The sequence below is a fragment of the Muscardinus avellanarius genome, assembly GCF_963383645.1.
Source record: "Muscardinus avellanarius genome assembly, chromosome: 4".
NCBI lineage: Eukaryota > Metazoa > Chordata > Mammalia > Rodentia > Gliridae > Muscardinus > Muscardinus avellanarius.
Genome location: NC_137789.1, coordinates 130356131 through 130379353, shown reverse-complemented (window position 1 = coordinate 130379353; position 23223 = coordinate 130356131). Strand labels below are relative to the sequence as shown.

Below are 23223 nucleotides of genomic sequence, written 5' to 3'. Positions count from 1 at the left end.
TTCCTACCTGCTGTTAATGATCAACATGTCTAGTTAAAAAGTTAAAAATGTGCCCCCCCAACCCGACTTTGGAGCACTGGGCAGGTCTAAGCTGGGTGTACCTTGGGGCAAGGCCTAAAGGCTTCAGAGAGTCTTTCTTCCCCCTGGGGAGCAGCTGGAGAAATGCCACAATCGGTGTCCCTCTGACTGGACACTGGGCTGGCCAACACTAAAGGGCGTCTCTACCGCGTCCTGGGCTCTCCTCCCATAATTCCCAGGCCCAAAGCCAGGAGCCCAGCCAATTTCCTGGCAGTTTGGAGGCTGGAGAAGCTGATTGGCTGGCCTGCAGGAGGGTGGTGCCACACAGGGCCAGAAGCTGCCTGTGACACGCCCTGTCCAGCTCCCTGCCAAGCGCCTCCTGCCAAAGAGGCCCTATGGCAGGCCTGTGCTGGCCACACACTGCTCAGCAGGGTGGGACCATGGCAAGGGTGGGGGGGTGGCTGTGCAGGAGCCAAGCCTGGCCCCCAGGGATTTGGGGAGGGGCAGAAAACCAGGGTGGCGGGGCAAAAGCAAGGAGAGACAAGGTAGGACATGCAGCAGAACTAACCCAGCGGAGACAAAGGGCTCCACGTTCCCCTCGTGCCCAAGCCCACCCTGATCCCCACTCTTCATTCCTAAGTATTCTGAGCACAAATGGAAACAAACATCACAAAATAGCAAAAACCACTTTTTTATTGTGCTAGTTTGTGCGTGCTCCTGGATCACGCAAGGAGGGGCAGGGTCCTCAGTTGGCTCTGGGGGACAGTCTGACTGGCTGGGCTGGGCGGGCGTTTATTGGGCTGGCACAGGCTGGGGGGTCGCGCGGCTGCTCCCAGGCCCCTCCAGCCCATTCTGCTCTGACCCAGGTTCAGGCTCCGGGTGTTCCAGGGCGTGCCGGGTGTCAGCCTGCCACAGCTGCACCAGGTCCGTGGGGGTCTTTCCTGCCTGGGAGAAACACAGGAGGTCTGTTCATGATTCCAAAGTCTACCGGGAGGTATCCTCAGTTACACTGGTTGTCAACTGGGGGCAACTGGGCATGAATGAGAACGCTCTGATGATCCCAGCTGGGGGTCGGGGGTGCTTCTGGTGTCTGGTAGGCAGAGTCCAGGGATGCTGCTTAAATTTCTACAATGCACAGGACAGCAACCCCCCCCAACAAATAATTACCCAGTCCCAATTGTCAGTGGTACTGAAGTTGAGAAGCCCCCACACTCTGTCCATATCCTCCTGATTTTTCCCAGTATCTTAGCGTTCCTTGTGCCAATGGGACTCTCTTATGCCCTTCTCTTTTGTGATTGCTTTGGGCCCCAAAGAAAAGCTTGGACTTTGATCCTCAGAAAACTCAAGGACCACCAGAAGCCAACATGGCATGCTAGGAATGGCCATGCCAAGCAAGTGCTTAGTCCTTCCCGCTCTGTGCCTCCACGATCTGGCCCTCCTTGGGTCTGCATGTTAGGATGCCCATGGCCTCCCCTGGGTCTTCAGAAAGTCTCTGCCACCCCTCCTGCTTCTACCTTGGACATTTACACACATGGAGTTGGGGGAGCCAGGTGGTTGGAATGACATTCTGGAAGAGGTCAACTATATGTGACTTTGCTGATGGCCATAGCCAATGATGTGTCCCTAAGCTAGGGCTGCCCCAGGGGTCCAGACACACCCACGGTGCCCCCTTACTGCAGCCAGGAAGGAACAGACTTACCAGGTTCTTGGCCATCATGTCAGCCCCATGCAGGAGCAGCAGTTTGATGATTTTGTAGCGGTTGAGCCTCACAGCATCGTGCAGAGCGCTGTCCCCTTCCTAGTGACAGAGTACCATTCAGCATGGCCCTTCGGGGCAGTGCGTGGGGAGCAGGTGACTGGAGGTAGGCTACAGACCCTGCTCATGGAGCCCAGAGGGAAGGATGCTCATCTGTGGGAACCCACAAGCTGCCGGGGCACCAGCCGGCGGGGCCAGCACTCACTCTGTCTCTGGCATTGATGTCCAGGCCCAGGGAGAGAAAGTGTTCCACAATCTCCGCGTGCCCGGTGCGGACAGCCACGTGCAGGGGCGTGCTCAGCAGCTGTGGGGAGGGAGCAGGAAGTGCTGTTTGAGGGGCCCTGACTGTGGTCCCCTGAGGGGGCTGTCCTAACTCCAGCTTGATCCTCCTCCCAAGTCCTTGTGCCAAGGCCTGACCCCTACAGGGGCAGGAGATGGCATGGTCTCCCACCATCCTACCCACTGGGCTAACTCTAAGTCTTAAACACCACCACCTCTTGAGGGTTTCTAAGGTTCTCTTAGCTAGCTGTGAACAACTGTTTACATGTGTGTGTATGTGTGTGTATATGTGTGTGGTACTGGAGATTGAACCCAGGGGCATTCTACCTCTGAGCTACACACCCCCATTTTAATTTTTATTTTGAAACAGGTCACACTAAGTTGCTGAGGGCCTTGATAAGTTACTGAATCTGGCCTTGAATCCTCAATCTTCCTATCTCAGCCTCCCAACTACTGGGATTACAGGCATGCACCACACACCCCACTCCCCTCAGACCTTTTTATTTTTTATTTGGAAACAGGGTCTCGCTAGGTTACTAAGACTGACTTCAAACCTGTGATCCTCCTGTCTCAGCCTCCCAAATACTGGAATTACAGGCATGTGCCACCATGCCTGGCTACCTCCACTTATTTATTGTTATTATTAGCTGCTGGGGATTGAATCCAGGACCTTCCTTAACCATGGCAGGCAAGTTCTATGCTGCTGAGTCACCTAGTCCACTATTCTTTTTTTTTTTTTTTTTGGTCTGGGATGGAACCCACGGGCATTTGACCTTTGAGCTATACCCCCTGCCCTGTTTTACCCCCTGCCCTATTTTTTATTCTTTATTTTGAAACAGGGCCTCACTAAGTAGCTGAGGCTATCCGTGAACCTTGATCCTCCGATCTCAGCCTCCTGGAATGCTGGGATTGCAAGCGTGAGCCACCACGCCCAGCTCTCCACTATTCTTTGAAAAAGTATAAAGTGACATTTATTGAGAGATGACTATGTGACAGGTGTGACAAAAACTTTCAAAGCATTAGCTTTATATTGGATAACTAATTCATTTATAAACATGTTCCCATCTAACCTATACAAGAACTCTATAAATGAGGAACAGAGGTTCAAATGGTTACTTCCTTGTTCAAGGCTACACCTGAAGCAAGAAATGAAGGATGGTGGATTAATAAATGAACAGAAGTGGGGTGCAGTAGCCCACACCTGTAATCCTATCACTTGAGAGGCTGAGACGGGAGGATTGCAGGATTTGAGGCCAGTCTCGGCAACTTTAGCAAGGGCCTGTTAAAAAAAAAAAAGTACTGGACCTGTAACTTAGAGGTAGAATGCCCCTGAGTTCAATTTCCAGGACCAAAAAAATTAGAATAAATGGATGGATGGATAGGTGGATGGATAAACAGAAGAATGATGAAGAATTGCACAAATGAACACATCTTGTATCCATTTTTCTAGTGGGCCTCAGATCCCCAAACAGTAGGTCTTCTCACATCCCCTCTACTCCACCTTTCCTGGTCCCATCCCTGGATGGTGGTCCCTCAAGGGCCTGCAGCTACTCATGACCCCCCTGCCTCCTGAGCTCCCGGCCCCTCGTCCCTGCACCTCCCCCAGCCACTGCATCTGAGCTTCGTTGCCTCACCTTATCCCTCACGTTGGTGTCTGCTCCGCGGCTTTGCAGGAGTTTCACCACCTCCAAGTGGCCCCCACGGCAGGCCCAGTGCATGGCTGTGCAGTCCAGCTAGAAGAAAGGATGGGGCTTAACTGCAGAGCTGCAGGGAAGAAAGTGCCCTGGGGGAAAGGAGCCCAGCTGGGAAAGCAGGAGTGCACCCAGGGGAAGGGTGCAGGGAATAGGCAGAGACACTGTGTCTGGGCAGTGGAACACGAGAGCCCTCAGGGGCCGTCTAGTCCAAGGCAGAGTTACAGAGGAGGCTCAGGGAAAGCCCGGCCTTACCCAGTGTCACACGGCCCAGTAGAGCTCGGCCCAGTCCCCGGGCAGCCAGTGTGCCCCAGACTGGCCCAGGTTGTCACGAGAGGGGATCTATTGGTACTGGACCCACCTCTCCCCTCTTCCACCCAACGCCTGCCCTCCCACTCACCCGATCCTGGAAGTCCACAGTGGCCCCACTCTCTAGAAGCTTCTCCAGGATCTCCATGTGGCCCTCCAGGGAGGCTCGGTGCAGCGCTGTCCGACGGAACTGTCCCCAGAGAGGCTGTGAGACTTGGCCTCTGACCCCCGCCCAAGCCCACCTCCCGCCCACGTGAGGCCCAGGCCTTGCCGGGGCCCCATTCTGACCCCTGTGCTGGGTCCCTATGTCCTCACCTGTTCTGCCTGCTCCCTGTGCTATATCCCAAGCAGCCTTGGAGCCCCTGCCCCAGGGACTCTGACCCACTCACTGAACCCCATTTCCAACACGGCTTTTGCACACCACACATCTGTTTCTTTTGTCCTCACTTTTTTTTTTTTTTTTTTGATGGTGCTGGGGATTGAAGCCAGGGGCATTCGACCTCTAGCTAACTATACCCCCAGCCCGGTTATTTATTCTTCTTTTTTTTTTTTGCGGGTCTGGGGATGGAACCCAGGGGCATTCAACCTCCAAGCTACACCCCCTGCCCTATTTTTTTTTATTCTTTATTTTGAAACCAGGTCTCACTGAGTTGCAGAGGGCATCACTAAGTAGCTGAGGCTGTCCGCGAACCGCGATCCTCCGGTCTCAGCCTCCCAAATGCTGGGATTACAAGCGTGCCGCCACCACTCCCGGCTTATTTTTCATTCTTTAAAACAGGGTCTCACTAAGTTGCAGAGGGCCGCACTAAGTAGCCGAGGCTGTCCTAGAACCTGCAATCCTCCTGTCTCACCCTCCCAAGTACTGGGATTACAAGCGTGTACCGCCATGCCCGGCTTTGTCCTCACTTTCTGAGTGCTTGATCAAAATCTGCTACGACTTTAAGATGCAGCTCACAAGCCCTGTTCCTTCCTTGAAGCCTCTAGGCCAGAGTGGCCCAGATGACCTTTGACTATGAGCATCTCGGGGCAGGCCGAGTCTTGCTGGACTCTGTTTCCAGAATGCTGAGCAGAACCCAAACGAGTAGGCCACACTGATTCAAGGAAGGAATGAGCTTTCTCCAACTTCAGCGCAGCCGCTTCCTGCCTTGGACTCACGTGGGCTCTGTGAGTGTGTTTCCGTGTACCAGTGAGCTGGCCTGGGGCACTCTCCCACAGCTCTCAACCCTTCTCTGTTTCTCATTTGGTACTTCCAGCACCTAGTAGATAGGAGGTGCCTGGACAGACAAAAAGGCTTAAGACCATGGAGGCTGAAGAGTAGTGTCTGTCAATATTCTGTAATAACCATCAGTATGCTAAATCCCAGGCTGTGAGAGCCCATGACGTACCAAGAGGGAGTTTCAGGGAGAACAAAAAGTAAGATGGATGATGATGGAAATCTTTTTTTTTTTCTTACATAGATGGTGGTGATGGTTGTTCAACATTGTAAGTGTAATTAATGCCACTGAATTATGATGATTAAAACAGCATATATCATATATTTTACCATAATAAAATAATAAAAATAGGGGCTGGGGCTGGGGCTGACTTACCTAGCATGAGCAAAGCCTTAGGTTCAATCCTCAGCAACACACACACACACACACACACACACACACACACACACACATTTTTTAAAAGAAAGTATGAGAAGCCGGGAGTGGTAGTGTATGTTTGTAATCCCAGCATTCGGGAGGCTGAGACGGGAGGATTGCGGTTTGCAGACAGCCTCAGCTACTTAGTGAGGCCCTTTACAACTCTGTGAGACACTGTTTCAAAAATAAAAAGACTAAAAAATAGGGCTGGGGGTATAGCTCATAGGTACAACACACACACACACAGTACCAATAAATAAATAAATAAATAAATAGATAGACTAAAAACAAGGGCTGGAGCTTGGAAGTACAATGCAACTGGGTTCAATCCCCAGTACTGTCCCCCCCCCAAAAAAAGTATGAGATTATATCATGAGAAAAATATCATATCCTAGCATATGCTTTCATTCAGTCAGTAAATACTTACTGAGATGCTAAGGTTGCTTTTTTCCTTTTCCTTTTTGATACTGGAGATTGAACTCAGGACCATTCTACCTCTACCTCTGAGCTGCACCACCAACCCTTTTTTTTTTTTTTTTTTTTTTGGTGGTACTGGGGTTCCTGGAAGCCCTTCTACCTCCGGGCTACACTCCCAGACCTATTTTATATTTTTGAAACAGGGTCTCTTACACCAGCACGGCTGGCTTCGAACCTGTGCGATCCTCCTGTCTCCGCCTCCCAAGCACGGGGATTACAAGCGTGCGCCACCACGCCCGGCTACCCCCGACCCTTTTTATTTTTATTTTGAATTAGGGTCTTGCTAGTTTGCTGAGGGCCTCAATAAATTTCTGAGGCTGGCCTTGAACCTGTGATCCTTGTGTGTCAGCCTCCCAGGTACTAGGATTATAGGCGTGCCCCACCACATCTGGCTTAATACTGCATCTGATCATAACAGCGAAGCGAGCTGGCCATGTTACAGTGAAGGAAACAGGCCTGGAGGGGTGATAAGACCAGCTGTGGGTCCCAAAGCTAGGGAGTTGAGCCGAATCTCCTGAACTCTTTGATGCCATTCTTCATCTTCCTTAAAGAAACATGTGACATTTGTTACGTTGGAGGTGATTTAAGTTGGGGAGAGGTAGAAGAAGGATCTGACACCCCTTAATCCACCCACAGAATGTCCATGGCGTGTGTGTGTGTTACTGGGGATTGAACCCAGGGGCATTCTACCTCTGAGCTATACCCCAGTCTATTTTATTTTGAAACAGGGTCTCCCTAAGTTGTGGTGGGCCTGCCAAGTTGCTGTGGCTGGCTGCAAACCTGTGATTCTCCTGTCTCAGCCTCCCAAGTACTGGGATTACAGGTGACTGCCACCACACCCAACTCTATGACTGTTGTTATTTTTGCTTTTGTTTTTTCTTTGTACTGGAGATTTAATAGAGGGGTGTTCTGCCTCCAACCTGCATTACAGCCCCCACCCCTTTTAAATTTGAAACAGGATCTTGCTAAATTGCTGAGGCTGGCCTAGAATCTGCAATCCTCCTGCTTCAGCCTCCCAGATACTGTGTTTGCAGGCATGCACTGCTACCACCATGCCAGGCTTCCATGGCTGTTCTTTTTTTTGGGGGGGGGCAGTACTGGGGTTGGAACCCAGGAGCATTCTACCTCCGAGCTACACCCCCAGCCCTATTTTTTCTTTATTTTGAAACATGGTCTCACTGAAGTAGCTGAGGCTGTCTGTGAACCTCAATCCTCCTGTCTCAGCTTCTCAAATGCTGGGATTACAAGCATGCACCACCACACCTGGCTTCCATGGCTGTTCTTAAACAAGGCCACAGATGTGCTGAAGCAGGGTCTGAGCAGAGAGGGGGTGGCAATTCTGAAAGAGAAGCAGGTGCAGGTGCGGGCTGGGGCATCACCTCATCGCAAGTGTCTGCTGAACCCCCATCGGCTAGGAACTTCTCAATGACCTTCATTTTTCCTTCCACGGCAGCTTTCAGGAATGTCTCCTCATCCACGGGGCCTGTCTGCAGGGTGAGAGTCCAGTCATGGAGGGCGGCCGGGTTTGTGGGGGTCTCCTCGCTTCTCCCTGCCCACACAGGCGTCCTCCCCAGGACTTACTATCTCCTCGGGCTCTGGAGGCGGCTCCTGGGCGGCAGCCAGGGCTTCGCGCTTCTTCTGCTTGCGTTTTTTTCGGAGCTCGATGAGGTTCTGGATCCCACCCACATCGATGATCTCCCGCCGCAGGTCCAGGGATGTCTTGCGCACGCGCTCTTGGCCCTGAGTGGGGACGACCCATCAAGCCCCACACTCGGCCCCAGAGTTTGGAGTACTTGGAGAATCTGAGCTAAGCCGGAGTGGGTAGGGAGACCTTCTAGAGAGGAGCCAAGGTCCAATTCCCCTGCTGGGACAAGATGGCAAACACAGGGGGCGGCGCTGCCCGGGGGTGGGGGGCAGGTGTCTGATTCTGCAGGTCTGGTGGAGCAGAGTTCTGCACTGCTCCTGGGTTCCCGGTGGGGGGTGGGGGGGTGGGGGGGTGGGAACTGAGCTGCTAGGCCAGGGAGCACCACGTGAGGCACAGAGCCTCAGAGGAGGAGCCCAGGCCACGACTTGCCTGGCCGGTCCCTCAGCACAGACTTTGGGTTCTCCCGCACTCACCTGAACCTTTTGTAAAGCCCGGTTCTGGGCGCCCAGACGCTTCTCATCCTCCAGCACCAGCGTGTCCATGGGCAGCTTCCCGGGGGCGGCTCCTCCACGCAGTTTCTGGTGAGCCAAGAGGTCATGGTCTCCAGGATGGGTGCACTGGTTGTCTCTCCCCCAACCACCCCAAGGACACGCCTGCAAGGGCTCCTCCTGTGCCTCAGAGCCCAGGCAAAGGCAGGATCCCTGGAGAGGGCCCCAGAAGGGGGCAGCAGGTTCCACAGTTCATCTCCTCAGCCTCAATTCCAGCCTGGCTTCCTGATTGCCCCAGTTCCCAGACAAAGGAGATGGAAAGCCACAGACTGAGTTTTCATGATAGTAAATACAAAGTCGTTTCTCCTATCCATAGGGGTTAGGTTCCAAGACACAAACACAACAGATACCAAAATCTGCAGATGCTCAGGTCTTTGTTAAAGGGCACAGTGTTTGCATATGAGCTATACACATCCTTCCATTTACACTGTAAAACCATCTTCCGATTACTTATAATACTTAATGCAGTGTAAATGCTTTTTAAATAATTATGCTTTCTTGCTTAGGAAATCATGGCAGGGGAAAACCTGTACATGTTCAGTACACGTGTGTGTGTGTGTGTGTGTGTGTGTGTGTGTTGTTGTTGAGGATGGAACCCAGAGTTATTCTAACTCCAACTCAACCCCTAGCCCTATTATTTTTTTATTTGGAAACAGGGTCTCATTAAGTTGCTTAGCGCCTGGTAAGTTGCTTAGGCTGGCTTTGAAACCTGCAATCCTCCTGCCTCATCCTTCCCAAGTACTGGAATTACAAGTGTGTGCCACCATGCCTGGCTTTGACTTTTCCATCTTTTTAACTTTTTTTTTTTTTTTTTTTTTTTTAGGCAGTTACCCCTCACTCCAGTTTTGCCTACCACTGAGCTACAACCTGGCCCTATTTTGTTATTTTGAAACAATATCTTGCTGTGTTACCATGAACTGGCCTCAGAACCTGAGATCTTCTCTGTTTCAGCCTTCCAGGTCCTGAGATTTCAAGTGTGTGCCATCATGCCCTGCTTTTATTTTTAAATGATCTTCTTGGCAATTTCAAGGACTTTTTATAATTAATTATTTTTTTTTGTGGTACTAAGTATTGAACCCAGGGGCATCTACCTCTGAACACCACCAGCCCTATTTTTTATTCTGTTTTTTTTTTTTTTTTTTTGGTGGTACTGGGGTTCCTGGAAGCCCTTCTACCTCCGGGCTACACTCCCAAACCTATTTTTACATTTTTATTTAGAAACAGGGTCTCCTAAGCCAACGCGCGCGGCTGGCTTCGAACCTGCGGGATCCTCCTGTCTCTGCCTCCCAAGCACGGGGATTACAAGCGTGCGCCACCATGCCCGGCCTTATTCTGTATTTTGAGACAGGATTTCACTAAGTTGTGGAAGCCTCACTAAGTAATTGAGGCTGGCTACGAACCTTCGATCTTCCTGTCTCAGCCTTTCAAGTACTAGGATTACAAGTGTGTGCCACCACGCCTGGCTTTATTTGTTTTGAAATAAGGCCTCACTAGGTTGTTGAGTCTGGCTATATTGCTAAGGCTGTCCTCAAACTTGCAATCCTCCTGAATCAACTTCCCAAGTGCTGGGATCACAGGCATGTACCACCAGGCCCAGCTGTTATTTTTAAATGGCCGTTTTGGCAATATAAAAATTTGACAACTCTGTGTCAGACTTGACTTTTGATTGGCCAGTAACGTTCTGATCTGTGAAATCTAGAGCCCGAAAACTACTGCTGTCAGAGACATGAAGGGATGAGAGCAGCGGCTTCTCGGCTTCCCAGCTGAGGTGCCTAAGTAGCCGCCTTCTTCTGATGGTAATAATTTGGTTGAACTTCCTTCCAAGTCTTCTCTGCTTCAGCTCTGGTTTCCCCAGATTACTTTATTCTTTGTGAAGAGCTGGCATCCCTGAACCTGTCTCCCACATCTTGTATGGGTGGGAGCGAGGTTAGAGAGTGCTGGGACAGAAGGACAGCTGAGGAGAAGTGGGTCCTCCACGTACCCAACTTACTGACCTAACCTGGGATGCTCCCCACAAAAGAGCTCCAGCCCCTGGGCTGGCCTTCAGCCCTCCTTTGCCTTCCCCACCATAGGGAGGGGGCTCAGGCTAGCCAGAGACTCTGAGAACCCTGCTGGGATGGGCTCTAAGACCATCCAGGTCAGACTATACAACCCCTTCCTTCAGAGTTGTCTTTATAGGCTGCTACACAGAAGGCACGCAATAGATATGTGTTGAATTGGATGTTAGTTTATGAAACAAAACTCTCACCTTATTTCATAGACTGTTGTACAGATTGAATTTGAGAATGCAGCCAGGTACAGAGGCGCACAGCTGTACCTGCCAGTGCCTGGCATGCAGTAGGCACTGGGTGGAAGGTTGGCTCCAAGGGCGCCTGGTGTCCGGATAGGCCTGTAGCTCTATTTGCTGGATGAATGAACGCTCTGTGTCCCTTGCTAAAGGTTCCTGTGTCTGTGGCAGCGCTCCAGGAATGACACAGCATTATGACTCCCCTGCCTGGCACTGGCCGGCCACGTGCACATGGCCACAGAGGAGTGAGAAGCGGGATTCCCGGAGATCCAGGGATGCCCCAGCCAGGACTCAGCAGGCTCTGTCCCAGCTCTTCCTTGATGAATTTGCACTCATCTCTTTTTCCCTTGGAGTTCTGCTCCCTCCTTCCTCGCCCCCTCATTCAGCCACACTTCCTTTTTTGAATGGTGCCTGCCTCTAAACTGACTTATCTCCTCCCTTCCATTCCTGTTAGGGCTAGCCTTTCCCCATCCAGCAAGTCCTTCTCACGACTCGGAGTGGCCTTCTCTGAATAAGCCAGACGGCGCCATTGTCCCTCACTCAACATTTCGCGGCTCCCACTGCCCACAGAATAGGCATCTTTTCCATAGCTCTCTCTGGCTTGTCCTTGGCTTCCCTTTCCAGCCTTAGTGCCACCTCCTCTGGCTTTCTGATTACGGCCACATTTTCACTTGTGAAGACTTTAGCTACTGTCATTTCCTTAGCCTAGAATACTCTCCCAGTCCTTACTCCACTTAACACTCTTGAAGGACCAGCTCGAGTATCATCTGCCCCCCAAGTAGTCCATGAAGGCCCACAGCTGGGATGACTCTGCCAGCTGCCAATTCACATCTGTATCTAACCATTTCTTCCCTCTGCCTTGTTTCTTAGTTGGCTATGTAGCTGAGGAGTGCTGGCTAAAATGAATGCTGCGTCAGTGAGAAGAAGGCAGGGTCTAGGCCTTATGGGTCTTCCCATTCCTCTCAGAACTGGGCTCTTGGCTGAATAAATGCAGTTTAGAGTAGGGCAGGCCAACACTCCTGCCCCATTTCCTTATCCTGAGAAAAATGCAGCTGTGCTGCCCCAGCCACCCCAAGTGTGGCTGCAGTCCTGGGGAAACCTTGCTTCCTTCTCAGCAGCCCTCCCTTGCTGAGTACTGGGCTTCATTCCCCTGCAGTGACCAAGCCCTGGAGTTGTTTCTGCCCCAGCCTTCCAGCCACAGCAGGACTTCTCAGGACCACACATTCCCGGCACTCCTAGGCAGTGCCCAGCTGTCTGCCCTGCACAGCCTGGCCTGTCTCCTGAAGCCCAGGTGGGTGGGCAGAGTCTTGGGAAGCTCAGCTCCCTCCTCCAAAACTTCTCCCAAACTGGCTCTCAATTTTGGGGGCTGAAGCCCCAGTCTCTCACCACCAGCAATCCCCTCTGTCAGGAGCACCCTAGAGCAGGAGGGGGCCAGCTGGGCCAACCACCCAACCTACTGTGTGACAACCAGGCTCTCCCTTTCCATGAAAGCAGAGGTGGATTTCCCAGATGCCCCTTGGGCCCCCAGACCCTTGCTCCTACCTCACTCTCCTCCTCCTGTGCCAGCCGCTGCTCGATGAGCGCCGTGGCCCTCTGCACCGCCTCAGAACCCTCCATGGTGCTGTCCATGACCACCTCTGCAGGCCAGAGGGCATGGGGGCTTTATAGGCAGAACATCCACCCCGCCTGCTGGACGCCTTTGCCATGAGCTCACTGGCCCAATTCTCCACCTGCCTCCCCCACCTGTCACCTTCACCTCGGGCAGCCCCAGGGAGCAGGGGAGGGAGCCAGAGGGCACAGCACCCCAAGAGCAGGGCTCTGTAAAGGAGCTTGTTTAGTCTCTGTCCTGAGTGCTTTGGACCAGCTGGGCCTTAGCCAGGGCAGGGGGGCTGCACACAGGACCCCTCTGGCTGCATCCTCTGGCCTGGATGGCAGTACCACCTGCTGGATATTTGAAAACCCTGTCCAACAGGCCTGAAACCCAAACATGGGTACCCAAGACAGGCCTGTTCCCCCTAGGTGGTCCTGGAAACAGGCTCTGCTGGCTGTGAGAAGGCACACTCTGGCTCATGCAGGCCAGAGTGCCAGGGCCGGGTGGAGTAAGGGCAGCTACTTCCCTCTGATTGCAACTCCTGTGGGCCTTTGCCTCTTCGGGGACCCACAGCACCCCCTAGTGATTCATCACTGCATTGTACCATGTGTACATTAGTCGTGGATGGACCAAATTCATCTTTTTCTTCAATGGCTTCTGCAGGACTTGCAGGGTTGCTTAAAGAGAAGCGTATCAGGAAGCCAGAGTGCAACACCAAAGCCAGTTAAGGACAGGTGATCTTGACTGTAGGCTGGCCATGCTGACAGTGAATAACACTCCCAACTGAGGATAAGCAGACTGCACCAGCTCAGCTCCACACCTGGAACTCACAGGCTTGAGCTGTGGGTCATCATGATGCAGGCTTAACCTTCCAGGGAACTGGAGATTCCTGGCTCTGTACTTCTGTAATGCTCCAGGGCCTGCCTTAGCTAAATAGCCTTGGGACTTCCCTCTGCCCAGGGCACGCATTCCCTTAAAGACACAAGGAACTGGTTCCTTCTCTCTGGTTCATAAACCTCTGCACCTGCTCCTAATAAAAATTTATCAGAAATTCTGCTTTGATACCCACACGGGCACAGCATCTTCAGGATTTCCATGTATACCTCACTAGAAGGGCTTGGCTTGCTGGGATGGAGCCTGAAGCCAGCCCCCTCCTGCGATAGGAACAGACCAGCAGCAACTCAAGCCACAGTCCTGGGGTGTGGCTCTGCCTTCAAGGCATATTCACATCTGTTTTCTCTTTTAATCCTCCCAGCAACTGTTAGGAAAAGCGGGACAGGCATTTACCTCCACTTTCAAGAAAAGCCACATGGGTCCAGAGGTTAAGTGGCTTCTCCTCAGGGCTCACAAGAATACAAGAGGAATCAGAATTAGGGCCAGAAGGCTAGAGGTTCTGGTCTGTGTGCTTTGCGCACCAATGCAGCTGGAAAGGCTGTGCCCACCTGTCCCCAGAACAGCAGGAGCTTTGGGGCTCCACTGCACTGCAAAACTCCAAGGCAGACAGACGCCAGGCAACAGAGAAGGAGCAAAAGGCTTTATTGATAAATATGCAGATATGTCTGTACACAAGGACCTGCTGTAGGGCCATGGCCAGCTGCAGACCCCTCCAGTTTGGGTTACAGCTAGGAGATGGCCCTGTGCAGACCCCTGCCACAAAGCCCAGCCCTCCGGCCACCTGTCTCCTCTGCCGATTGTGCTGTGGGCAGGGAGAGGCAGAGGGCCGCCTGCCTCAGGCTCCCTGAACCCTGGGCTGACTGGTGCTTCCCGCCCCTCCAGGGGACTGGCGCCATGCCCAGGGCAGAGGAGGGAGACAGCAGCTGCTTCCCGACCCTGAGCAGAAAACCGGAGTGAGTGCAGCGCGGCACCAGAAGACAGATCTGGGCTCTGCGGCCTCCAGGCCCCGGGCTGCCTTTTCTCTGACAAGGTTGGCAAGGCCTGTGTGTGGCAGCACTGCTCCCCCAGTGCCAGGCACTGAGAGGCAGGGTCCCTTCACAGCTCACTCAGAACCATAGAGCAGGGCCATGCCCCTGAAGAGAACAACAGCACTCGAAGGCAGCAGCAGGGTGGGCCCGGAGCTCCGGGCCGGGGCCTCAGCCCTGCAGAGGCCCCCCACGGCCTGTCTTCCCACAAGCCTGTGGGCCCATCAGTCCTGGGGTGGTGGGGGTTGGTTGATGATGACCTGGATGACGAAATCTTTCTGGATCTTGGTTTCCTGGAGCCGTGTGCGGTCTGTGAGCAGTTTTCCGGAGAAGAACCATCTTTGCCAGGACGGCTCGATGCCCTCCTGGGCATGCAGCTGCCTCTTGAGCTGCCCCACAGTGTCAGGCAGGCTGGCACTGATCCTCACGTCCTTGCCCGTGGAGAGGCGCACCTTCAGCGGGAACTCACGGCGCACGCCGGGCGTGGGTTCTGGGGGCTCCAGGCTCTCCTCCTCGGTGTGCTCCAGCAGCAGGTTCACGGGTGGTGAGAGGCAGTAGATGGGCAGCTGGTAGCGATTGCCCAGCTCGTCGTAGCATTCACAGAGGGTGCCTGTGCGAAAGGCAGAGTGGTCAGTGCTGGCTTGGAGACTCACTTCTGTGACAGAGTGCTCGTGTCCCCCACTGTTCAAGCTGAAACTCCAGCCCTTAGTGTGGCTCTATTTGGAGATGGAGTCTACGGAAGTAACTCTGGCTAAATGAGGTTGTGAGAAAGGGCCCTGATCTGACAGGATTATTGCTTTATGAGAAGAGGCAGCAGAGCGCTCTCTCTCTTCCTCTTTCCACCATGTGAAGACACAGCAAGAAGGCGGCCATCTGCAAGACAGGAAGCCGGGCATGGTGGCCATGCTTATAATCCCAGCATTTGGGAGGCTGAGACCACCCGGTTCGCGGACGCCTTGGCTACTCAGTGAGGCCCTCCACAACTTACTGAGACCCTGTTTCAAAATAAAGAATAAAAAATAGGGCAGGGGGTGTAGCTTGGAGGTTGAATACCCCTGGGTTCCATCCCCAGACCTGCAAAAAAAAAAAAAAAAAAAAAAAAAAAAAAAAAAAAAAGACAGGAAGAGCATCCTCACAGGAATCTAGACCAGCCAGCACCATGCCTTGGATTTCCAGCCCCAGAACTGTGAGGAACATATACTTCCTCACAGTTCATGGCGCATGAAGCCAGACATGGCGTATGCCTGTAATCCGAATACTTGGGAGACTTGAGATGGAAGGATCACAGTTTTGAGGCCAGTCTCAGCAATTTAGCAAGATTCTCAGCAACCTAGCAAGACTTTGTTTCAAAAACAAAACAAAAGGGCCAGGGTTATGGCTTGGAGGTGGAATGCCCCTGGGTTCAATCCTCAGTATATTTAAAAAAAAAAAGACATCTAGTCTGTGGTACCTTGTAATAGCAGTCTAAGCAAATCAATACATCCACCATGGCCACCCCACAGTCCCAGGCTCACACTTGTCAGGTCTCCCTTGGACAGCGTTATGACCAAAGGAACACAGGGCTGGAGTAAGGGAGGCCTAAGGCTGGCTCCTGGCTCCAACAGGTAGTCCCTAGCTCAGTTGGTTCTAGCACATCACTAAACTTTTCATTTGTGCTTCCAACTCTGCCATGCACCCGTGTGGGGTGCTGGTCTCAGTCTCCTTACTGGTGCAACACAGTAGAAGCACATTTTAGAAGCTTTGGACACCTCTTTAGTGCTGAGACTGGACTAGCTGATGTTATGCACATCTTGCTGAATCCTAACAGCTGTGTCCCTTTACATTTGCAAAGTGCTCAGGCTCTAATGTGAGAAGAGCCTTGCTCAAGGTCGCACAGCTGGGAAAGGTCACAAGCTGAGAAACAATAACATTGAGGCCTGGTCTGTGACTCTGTAGTTCCACCCTTACGCTCTGCTTTTCACAGCCCATAGGCTGCTGTGAACCTAAATGAGATGACGTAGCAGAAGCTTCCAGTTCAGTGCCCAACATAAATGACCCAACGGATTGGTGCCTCAAATGTTCTGGGACCCAAAACTGCCCTGAGTAAGTCTTTGGCTTGCACGTTCACTGTCTGTCACCTCATTAGGCAAGTGGAGACTGTGTCTTGCGCTTCTTTCTCTCTTCCTGATCCATGCTCCAAAAGGACTGCTTGAGTAAACAAGTAAATAGCCACACACACATACTCCCCTGTCTCCAGCAGCTGGAATAAAAAGTCCTAATGCGCAGCTAGCCACTGGCTGACCCCACTGATAAGCTGTGGGTGCCACCAGCTCCAGCTGGTATAAAGCCCCGGTCCTGCCTGCTCACCATGAGGCAGAGTGATGCTGGCTCCATCGAGGATGGCCTGAGCCAGCTCATGGTCGTTGGCCTCCGCAGCGTAGGCGGCGGCCTTGAGGGCGTCCCAGATCTCCTTGCGGCCCTCGAAGGCAGGCGCTGTGTCCCAGAACTCATCCCGCTTGCTGCGCAGCTGCCCGTCCGTCATGGGGTAGTCACTCTTCCACTTGAGCCGCTCCTTCTTCAGGGGCTCATTGCGTCCTGGACAGGTTCAGAGGGAGAGGCTCAGCATCTCTACAGCCACATGGGCTGCAATCTACTCTCTCCCTGCCCCTTACTGCCCAGCACCCTGCTCACTGGCTCTTTGGTATTTAGGTCTCTGGGACCCTTTCTTAATAGCAGGGAAGAGTCTGGAAACCCAACTTAAGGATGTAAAATAATATTGTCACCAAATTATACACAGATGCTTTTCAACTTGCAATGAGGTTATGTACCAATAAATCTGTCTTAAGTTGAAAATATGCCAAGTCAAAATACATTTATTAAGCCAGGCGTGGTGGTGCACGCTTGTAATCCCCACACTTGGGAGGCAGAGACAGGAGGATCGCACAGGTTTGAAGCCAGCCTCGCTGGCTTAGGAGACCCTGTTTCCAAATTTTAAAAATATATAAAATAGGTCTGGGAGTGTAGCCCGGAGGTAGAAGGGTTTCCAGGAACCCCAGTACCATCAAAATAAAAAAAAAATGCATTTAGTACCCCTAACTTGGTGAACACCAGAGCTTAGCAACACACTGTCTAGGACCAACTGTGTCCCCCCACAACTGGTGGTCCACTAGGAGCTGCCACCAACCAGTATCAAGAACAAGACCCACAGCTGGGCGTGGTGGCGCACGCTTGTAATCCAAGCCCTTGGGAGGCTGAGACAGGAGGAGCACACAGGTTCGAAGCCAGCCTCAGCTACTTAGTAGGGCTCTCAGCAACTTAGTGAGACCCTGTTTCCAAATAAAGTATAAAATAGGTCTTGGAGTATAGCCCGAAGGTAGAAAAGCCCCTGGATTCCACCCTCAGTACCAAAAAAAAAAAAAAAAGAGCCGGGCATGGTGGTGCACGCTTGAAATCCCAGCACTTGGGAGGCAGAGACAGGAGGATCGCACAAGTTCGAAGCCAGCCTCAGCTACTTATGAGTCTCTCAGCAACTTAGTGAGACCCTGTTTCCAAATAAAATATAAAATAGGTCTGAGAGTATAGCCCGGAGGTAGAAAAGCCCCTGGGTTCCACCCTCAGTACCACAAAAAAAAAAAAAAAAAAAAAAGAAAAAAAAAAAGAACATGACCCACTGCATGTCACCTGAGCTGGGAAAAGACCAAATCCAAAAACTCAAGGCGTGGTTTTTACTGAATATGTATTGCTTTTGCCTCAGAAAGTTGAAGAACCTTAAGCTGGGGACTGTCTGTACAACTTTTTGTTTGTGGTGAAGCTAGGGATTGAACCCAGGGGCATTCTACCTTCGAGCTACACCCCAGCCCAATTTTTTATTTTGAAACACGTCTCACTAAATTGTGAAGGGCCTCACTCAGTAGCTGAGACTGGTTGTGAACCTATGATCCTCCTGTCTCAAGCTAATAAGTACTGGGATTATAAGTGTACACCACTATATTCAACTCCTCTGTACAACTTTTATTGTGTTGAAGTTTAAATTTTACTCTTTCTTTGATTATAAAGTAATGTATGTTCGGCATAAAAGAAATCTGGAAAGAAGGTAAATGTGCTAAATAGCAACTGCCACTATTTACAGAGCCGACACGTGCCGGGTCACAAGGTAGGCACTTGACTTTGGGATGGAACCTCAGGTCTCAAGCGTGCCAGCAAGGCTCTACCACTGAGCTACATCCCTAGCCATCATTACTTATTTTGAGGTATGACAGGAGAAATAAGATCTTTAAAACAACCCAACAACTGGGAGTGGTGGACCAAGCTTGTAATCCCAGCACTTGGGAAGCTGAGACAGGAGGATCTCAGGTTCATGGTCAGCCTCAGCTACTTAGTGAGGCCCTGTTTCAAAATAAAGAATAATAAATTGGGCTGGGGGTGTAGCTCAAAGGTAGAATGCCCCTGGGTCCACTCCCAGTACCACAACAAACAAACAAACAACCCAACAGATAAATAAAATAAGACCCAGAGAGTTTGTCATCTGTCTAAGGCCACATCGGTGCCAACTTTCTGAGTTCAAAACCCAGCTTCAGAACATAGTTTTTACCACGCTGCTACTCAAGGGTGGAGATTACTCAGAATTCCACCATTCAGGCATAACTACTGTTGATGCCTAAATAGTCTTTCCTGCGTCCCTTTCCCTGTATTTCTCAATATAGTTTTCAGTTTACCCTATTAAATTTATTCCTTTATATCCTAGAAAGGGCTTAAGATTTTTATACCAATATACAACGTTCTTTTTGTCTCATCTTTTATATTACTGTCAACTTCTATATGATTAAAATTATAAAAAATTTGAATGTCTTGTTACTAATATAATAAGATAATTATAAAGAGTTTGTTGTTTGTTTGCATGGTGCTGGGACTGGAACCAGAGCCTCACACCTGCTAGGCAGCTGCCCTACCACTGAGCTACACCTTCAGCCCAACCCAAGAATTTTTCTTAAATCATAATCAACCAATTCCTGCAGCATGTGAAGAAAACATTTATGTCAAATGCTATTTTTCTTGTTATCCAGATCCAAGTGACTTCCAAGACACCCCAGACTATGGTCAGGGGTGAGGACAGAGATGGCATTGAACGGTGCAGTCATCTCTAGGCTGAAGGCAGAGGATTCCCAGGAGCCAGGACTACACTCACAGCTCCCATTGTATGTGAGGCTGGGGCTGCCGCCAGGCTCTCCCACTGGCTTGGGCCAGAGGGGACTACTTGGTGAGAGAGAACAGAACCCACTGATCCCCAACTGTTTGGAGACATGCTAGTGTTATTTCTATACTCTCCTATTTGAATATCCCAGTAGCCTTAGAGGTAGGTACTACTATTGGTGTTTCACAGATGATAGGATTAGAAAGATTAAATGATTTGCCTGAGGTAGGGCTTGCCCTCTGAGTTCACAGCTACCTGTGTGGGCAGAGAACTGAGGCCAAACATTCAACTAAAAGCTTCTGGGCTTGGCAGAAGGAAATGAAAACCCTCTTTGAAGGCAAACAACTTCAATCCAAGCATCAAAAAATACCTGAAGTAAAGTTTCAAGGAAAATAAATAATGTCAGATTAAAAAAAATCACAATGTTCCAAGGAATGAAACATTTAAACCAGAGTCAGCAAAAGCGGTTGACAGAAGAACCAGGCAGACTACAAAATACTAAGTTCGTAAAATAAGAGAGTCTTAAGAATATTAATTAGGAGACTGAGAGTGGTGGCACGTGCCTGTAATTCCAGTACTTGAGAGGCTGAAGACAGGAAGATTGCAGGTTTGAAGCCAGCCTCAGCTACTTAGAGGCTCACATTAACTTAGTGAGACCCTGTTTCCAAATAAAAATAAATAAATAAAAATAATGGGGGTGGGGGGTAGCTCAGAGGTAGAATACTCCTCAGTTCAATCCCCAGCAAAACACACACACACACACACACACACACACACACACACGAATTAGGATAAGAGACTATAAAGAATAACCAAAAGATTTTAAAGAACCATAGAGCTGGGCATGGTGGGGCATGCTTGTAATTCTAGTACTTAGGAGGCTAAGACAGGAGAATTGCAGGTTCAAGGACAGCCTCAGCAATTTAGTGAAGCTCTCAGTAACCTAGTGAGACACTGTTTCCAAATAAGAAATAAAAATTGGTCTGGGGGTATAGCTTAGAAATAGAATGCCTCTGGATTCAAATGCCTCTACCATACATGCACAATAAAGAACCATACAGAACATCTAGAAACCAAAAATATAACATTTAAAATTTAGATGGTCAGCCGGGGATGGTGGCGCATGTTTGTAATCCCCGTGCTTGGAAGGCAGACAGGAGGATTGCGCAGGTCCGAAGCCAGCCGCACGCGCTGGCTTAGGAGACCCTGTTTCCAAATAAAAAATGTAAAAATAGGTCTGGGAGTGTAGCCCAGAGGTAGATGGGCTTCCAGGAACCCCAGTACCACCAAAAACTAAACTAAAATAAAATAAAATAAAAAAATAAAACATAGATGGTCTAACATCTTAAATCAAAATTTGCAGAAAGATATAATGGAAAGAATAGAGAGGAAGCAACATTCAAATAATTCATAAAGATAGTAATTCTTTCCTAAACTGATCTATAAGTTTAATGTAATTCCAATAAAATTCCTAACTGGGAGTTTATTTCCAAGGAACCTAGCAAGTTTGATACTAAAATGTATATAAAAGAGCAAAGAGACCGGATGTGGTGGTGCATGCCTGTAACCCCAGCATTCGAGAGGCTGAGACAGGAGGATCACGGTTCACAGACAGCCTCAGCTACTTAGTGAGTCTCTGCAACTCAGTGAGATCCTGTTTCAAAACAAAGAATAAAAAATAGCTCAGAGGTAGAATACCCCTGGGTTCCTTCCCCAGTACTGGGGGAAAAAAAAAAAAAAGAGCAAAGATACTATCTACTAAAGAAAAGGAGAATTTCTGCAATGCTAATTATAAAGCTAAAATCAGAGCCAGGGGTGGTGGCGCATGCCTGTAATTTCTATACTTGGGAGGCTGAGACAGGATTGCAGGTTCAAAGCCAGCCTCAAAAACTTGTCAAGGCCCTTAGCAAGTTAGTAAGACTCTGTTTCAAAATAAAAAAAATAAAATAGGTCTGGAGGTATAGCTCAGAAGTAGAGGTAAAGAGCCCCTGAGTTCAATCCCCAGTCTACACACACAAAAAAAAATCTGTTCTCAGACTACTGGATCAGGACAGACATATAGGTCAACAAAACGGAATAAAATAGCCTGAGCTAGAATAAAATAAATTTTTAGAAATTGGTAGAAAGAAGATATAAAGGAAAGACAAGGAAATATAATTTCATTTAAAGTTCTATATAGAGCTGGGTGTGGTAGTGTATGCTAATTCTAGTACTTGGGAGGCTGAGACAGAAGGATTGCAGGCTCCTGGCCAGCCTCAGCTACCTAGTGAGGCCCTCTGCAACTTAGAGACCTTGTTTACAAGTAAGAAATAAAACCAGAGGTAAAAAAAAAATCAGAGGTTGAATGCTCCTGGGTTTAATCCCTAGTGTCACACACAACAAAAAAAGTTCTCTATACTTTCCCAGGCTTGTCACTCCCAAATTCCCGGGAAATCTGTATATCTACCTTGTGTACTACTAGCCCACCAATTAAGCAAAGGAAGAAGGACATTTTGAGAAAGCTTTAATTTAAGAGACTGTTTAGCATTACCAACTGATCAGATATTAGAGACCACATCAGCCTAAGAATCCTGAGAATCACCAAACCACCATAAAGTGTCTTGAGATCACCAGGCTGATGTCCTTTACATACCTTTCCGTATCACCCCTCGCCAAATCTCCTTTCACAGAGGAGCTGGGAACCCCAAAGTGTGCCTCTCATCCTCAAGATGGCTGCCTTCAACATGCATTCCTTGCTTTCCTCAATACATTTCTGTGTCTCTACTGACAGGTGCTGAAATTCCTTCCCCTTAGGAATGTCAAGGACCCTGCTGGTCCTGAGCTGACCTCACCCAGTCTCTGGGAACTCCTCCTCATTCTTTGCCAAAGATCAATCTTCTACGTGGCCAGCTAAGAAACAGACCTGGCACACGTGGAAACTTGCGTAGAGGAGAAAGAACATTGCTGATGAGAGGGTTCTCCGCACAGGAAAACATGAACTAGAATCCCTTCCTCATGCCAACCACAACAATCAAAGCAGATTGCTCAAAGGTTAAGTGTGAACGACAGATAGGAGCACTGAAGAAACAGAGAACAACAATTTGGTCCATGCACTTTGTTTTGGTGAACTTTGGCCTGGAGGTTTTTTTTTTTTTTTTTTTTTTAGGCTTCTGGCTCTTTGGAGGCAGAGGGAGGGAGGAAGGGAGGGAGGGAGAGAGAGAGAATGAGTGAGAGAGAGAGAGAAGAGAGGGGGAGAGAGAGAGAGAGAGAGAGAGAGAGAGAGAGAGAAAGAATATGTGTGTGTGTTACTAGAGATTGAACTCAGAAGCATTCTACTTATGAGCTATCTCCCAGCTCTATTTTATTTTTTATTTTGAAAAATAAACAAAAGCCGAGGGCCTAAGTTGCTAAGGCTGGCCTCAAACCCAAGATCCTCCTATCTCAGCCTCTCAAGTATTGGGATTACAGGCATGAGCCACCGCCAAACCCTGGCCCTGGGCCTGGCCCAGCTCCTCTTTGAAAGGAAACGTAGTGAGGGATGGTATGGGAAAGTAGGGATAACATCAGTCTGTGCACTCAAGACAGCTTTGGGGTGGTTCGGTCAGTCTATGGATTCTTAAACTGGTCTGGTCTCTGGTCTGGTCTCAGTATTGGATCAATACACAATGCTGGAAAGTCCCCTAAACTACAGCTTTCTCAAAATGTTGTATCTTTTAAAATTAACCTATTTACTGGTAGGATAATTAACAGTGCACAGGGAAGATTTACAGATTTCCCAGGAATTTGGGAGTCACCTGCTGGGAAAGAGACTGGCTTGGGGAGTGACAGGCCTGGAAAGGTATGCATACTTCCTGATTCTGGACTCTTACTTTTTGGTTCTTTGGTATTAATCTCTCTCTCCCTGATCAGAGCTTTGTCCTTCA

The 23223-nt window shown here is 49.9% G+C and overlaps 2 protein-coding genes across 2 annotated transcripts in view; both read right to left on the bottom strand.

The window, feature by feature from the left end:
• Positions 1–810: 810 nt before the first annotated feature.
• On the bottom strand, positions 811–12416 carry ANKRD2 (ankyrin repeat domain 2; the record flags this gene model as incomplete). Its single annotated transcript, XM_080695384.1, is given in 10 exon segments — positions 811–963; positions 1718–1816; positions 1980–2078; positions 3688–3786; positions 4145–4243; positions 7541–7648; positions 7743–7901; positions 8280–8384; positions 12184–12296; positions 12299–12416. Coding segments are annotated over 10 exon segments (1083 nt in total). The 5' UTR covers positions 12348–12416.
• A 1959-nt stretch (positions 12417–14375) lies between these two features.
• UBTD1 (ubiquitin domain containing 1) overlaps positions 14376–23223 on the bottom strand; it is a gene marked incomplete at both ends in the record, with an annotated part of 65121 nt that continues 56273 nt past the window's right edge. Inside the window, 2 exons of the mRNA XM_080694002.1 lie at positions 14376–14761; positions 16498–16725. Coding sequence (XP_080550128.1) covers positions 14376–14761; positions 16498–16725 — 614 coding nt within the window. The remainder of the gene's footprint in view (positions 14762–16497; positions 16726–23223) is intronic.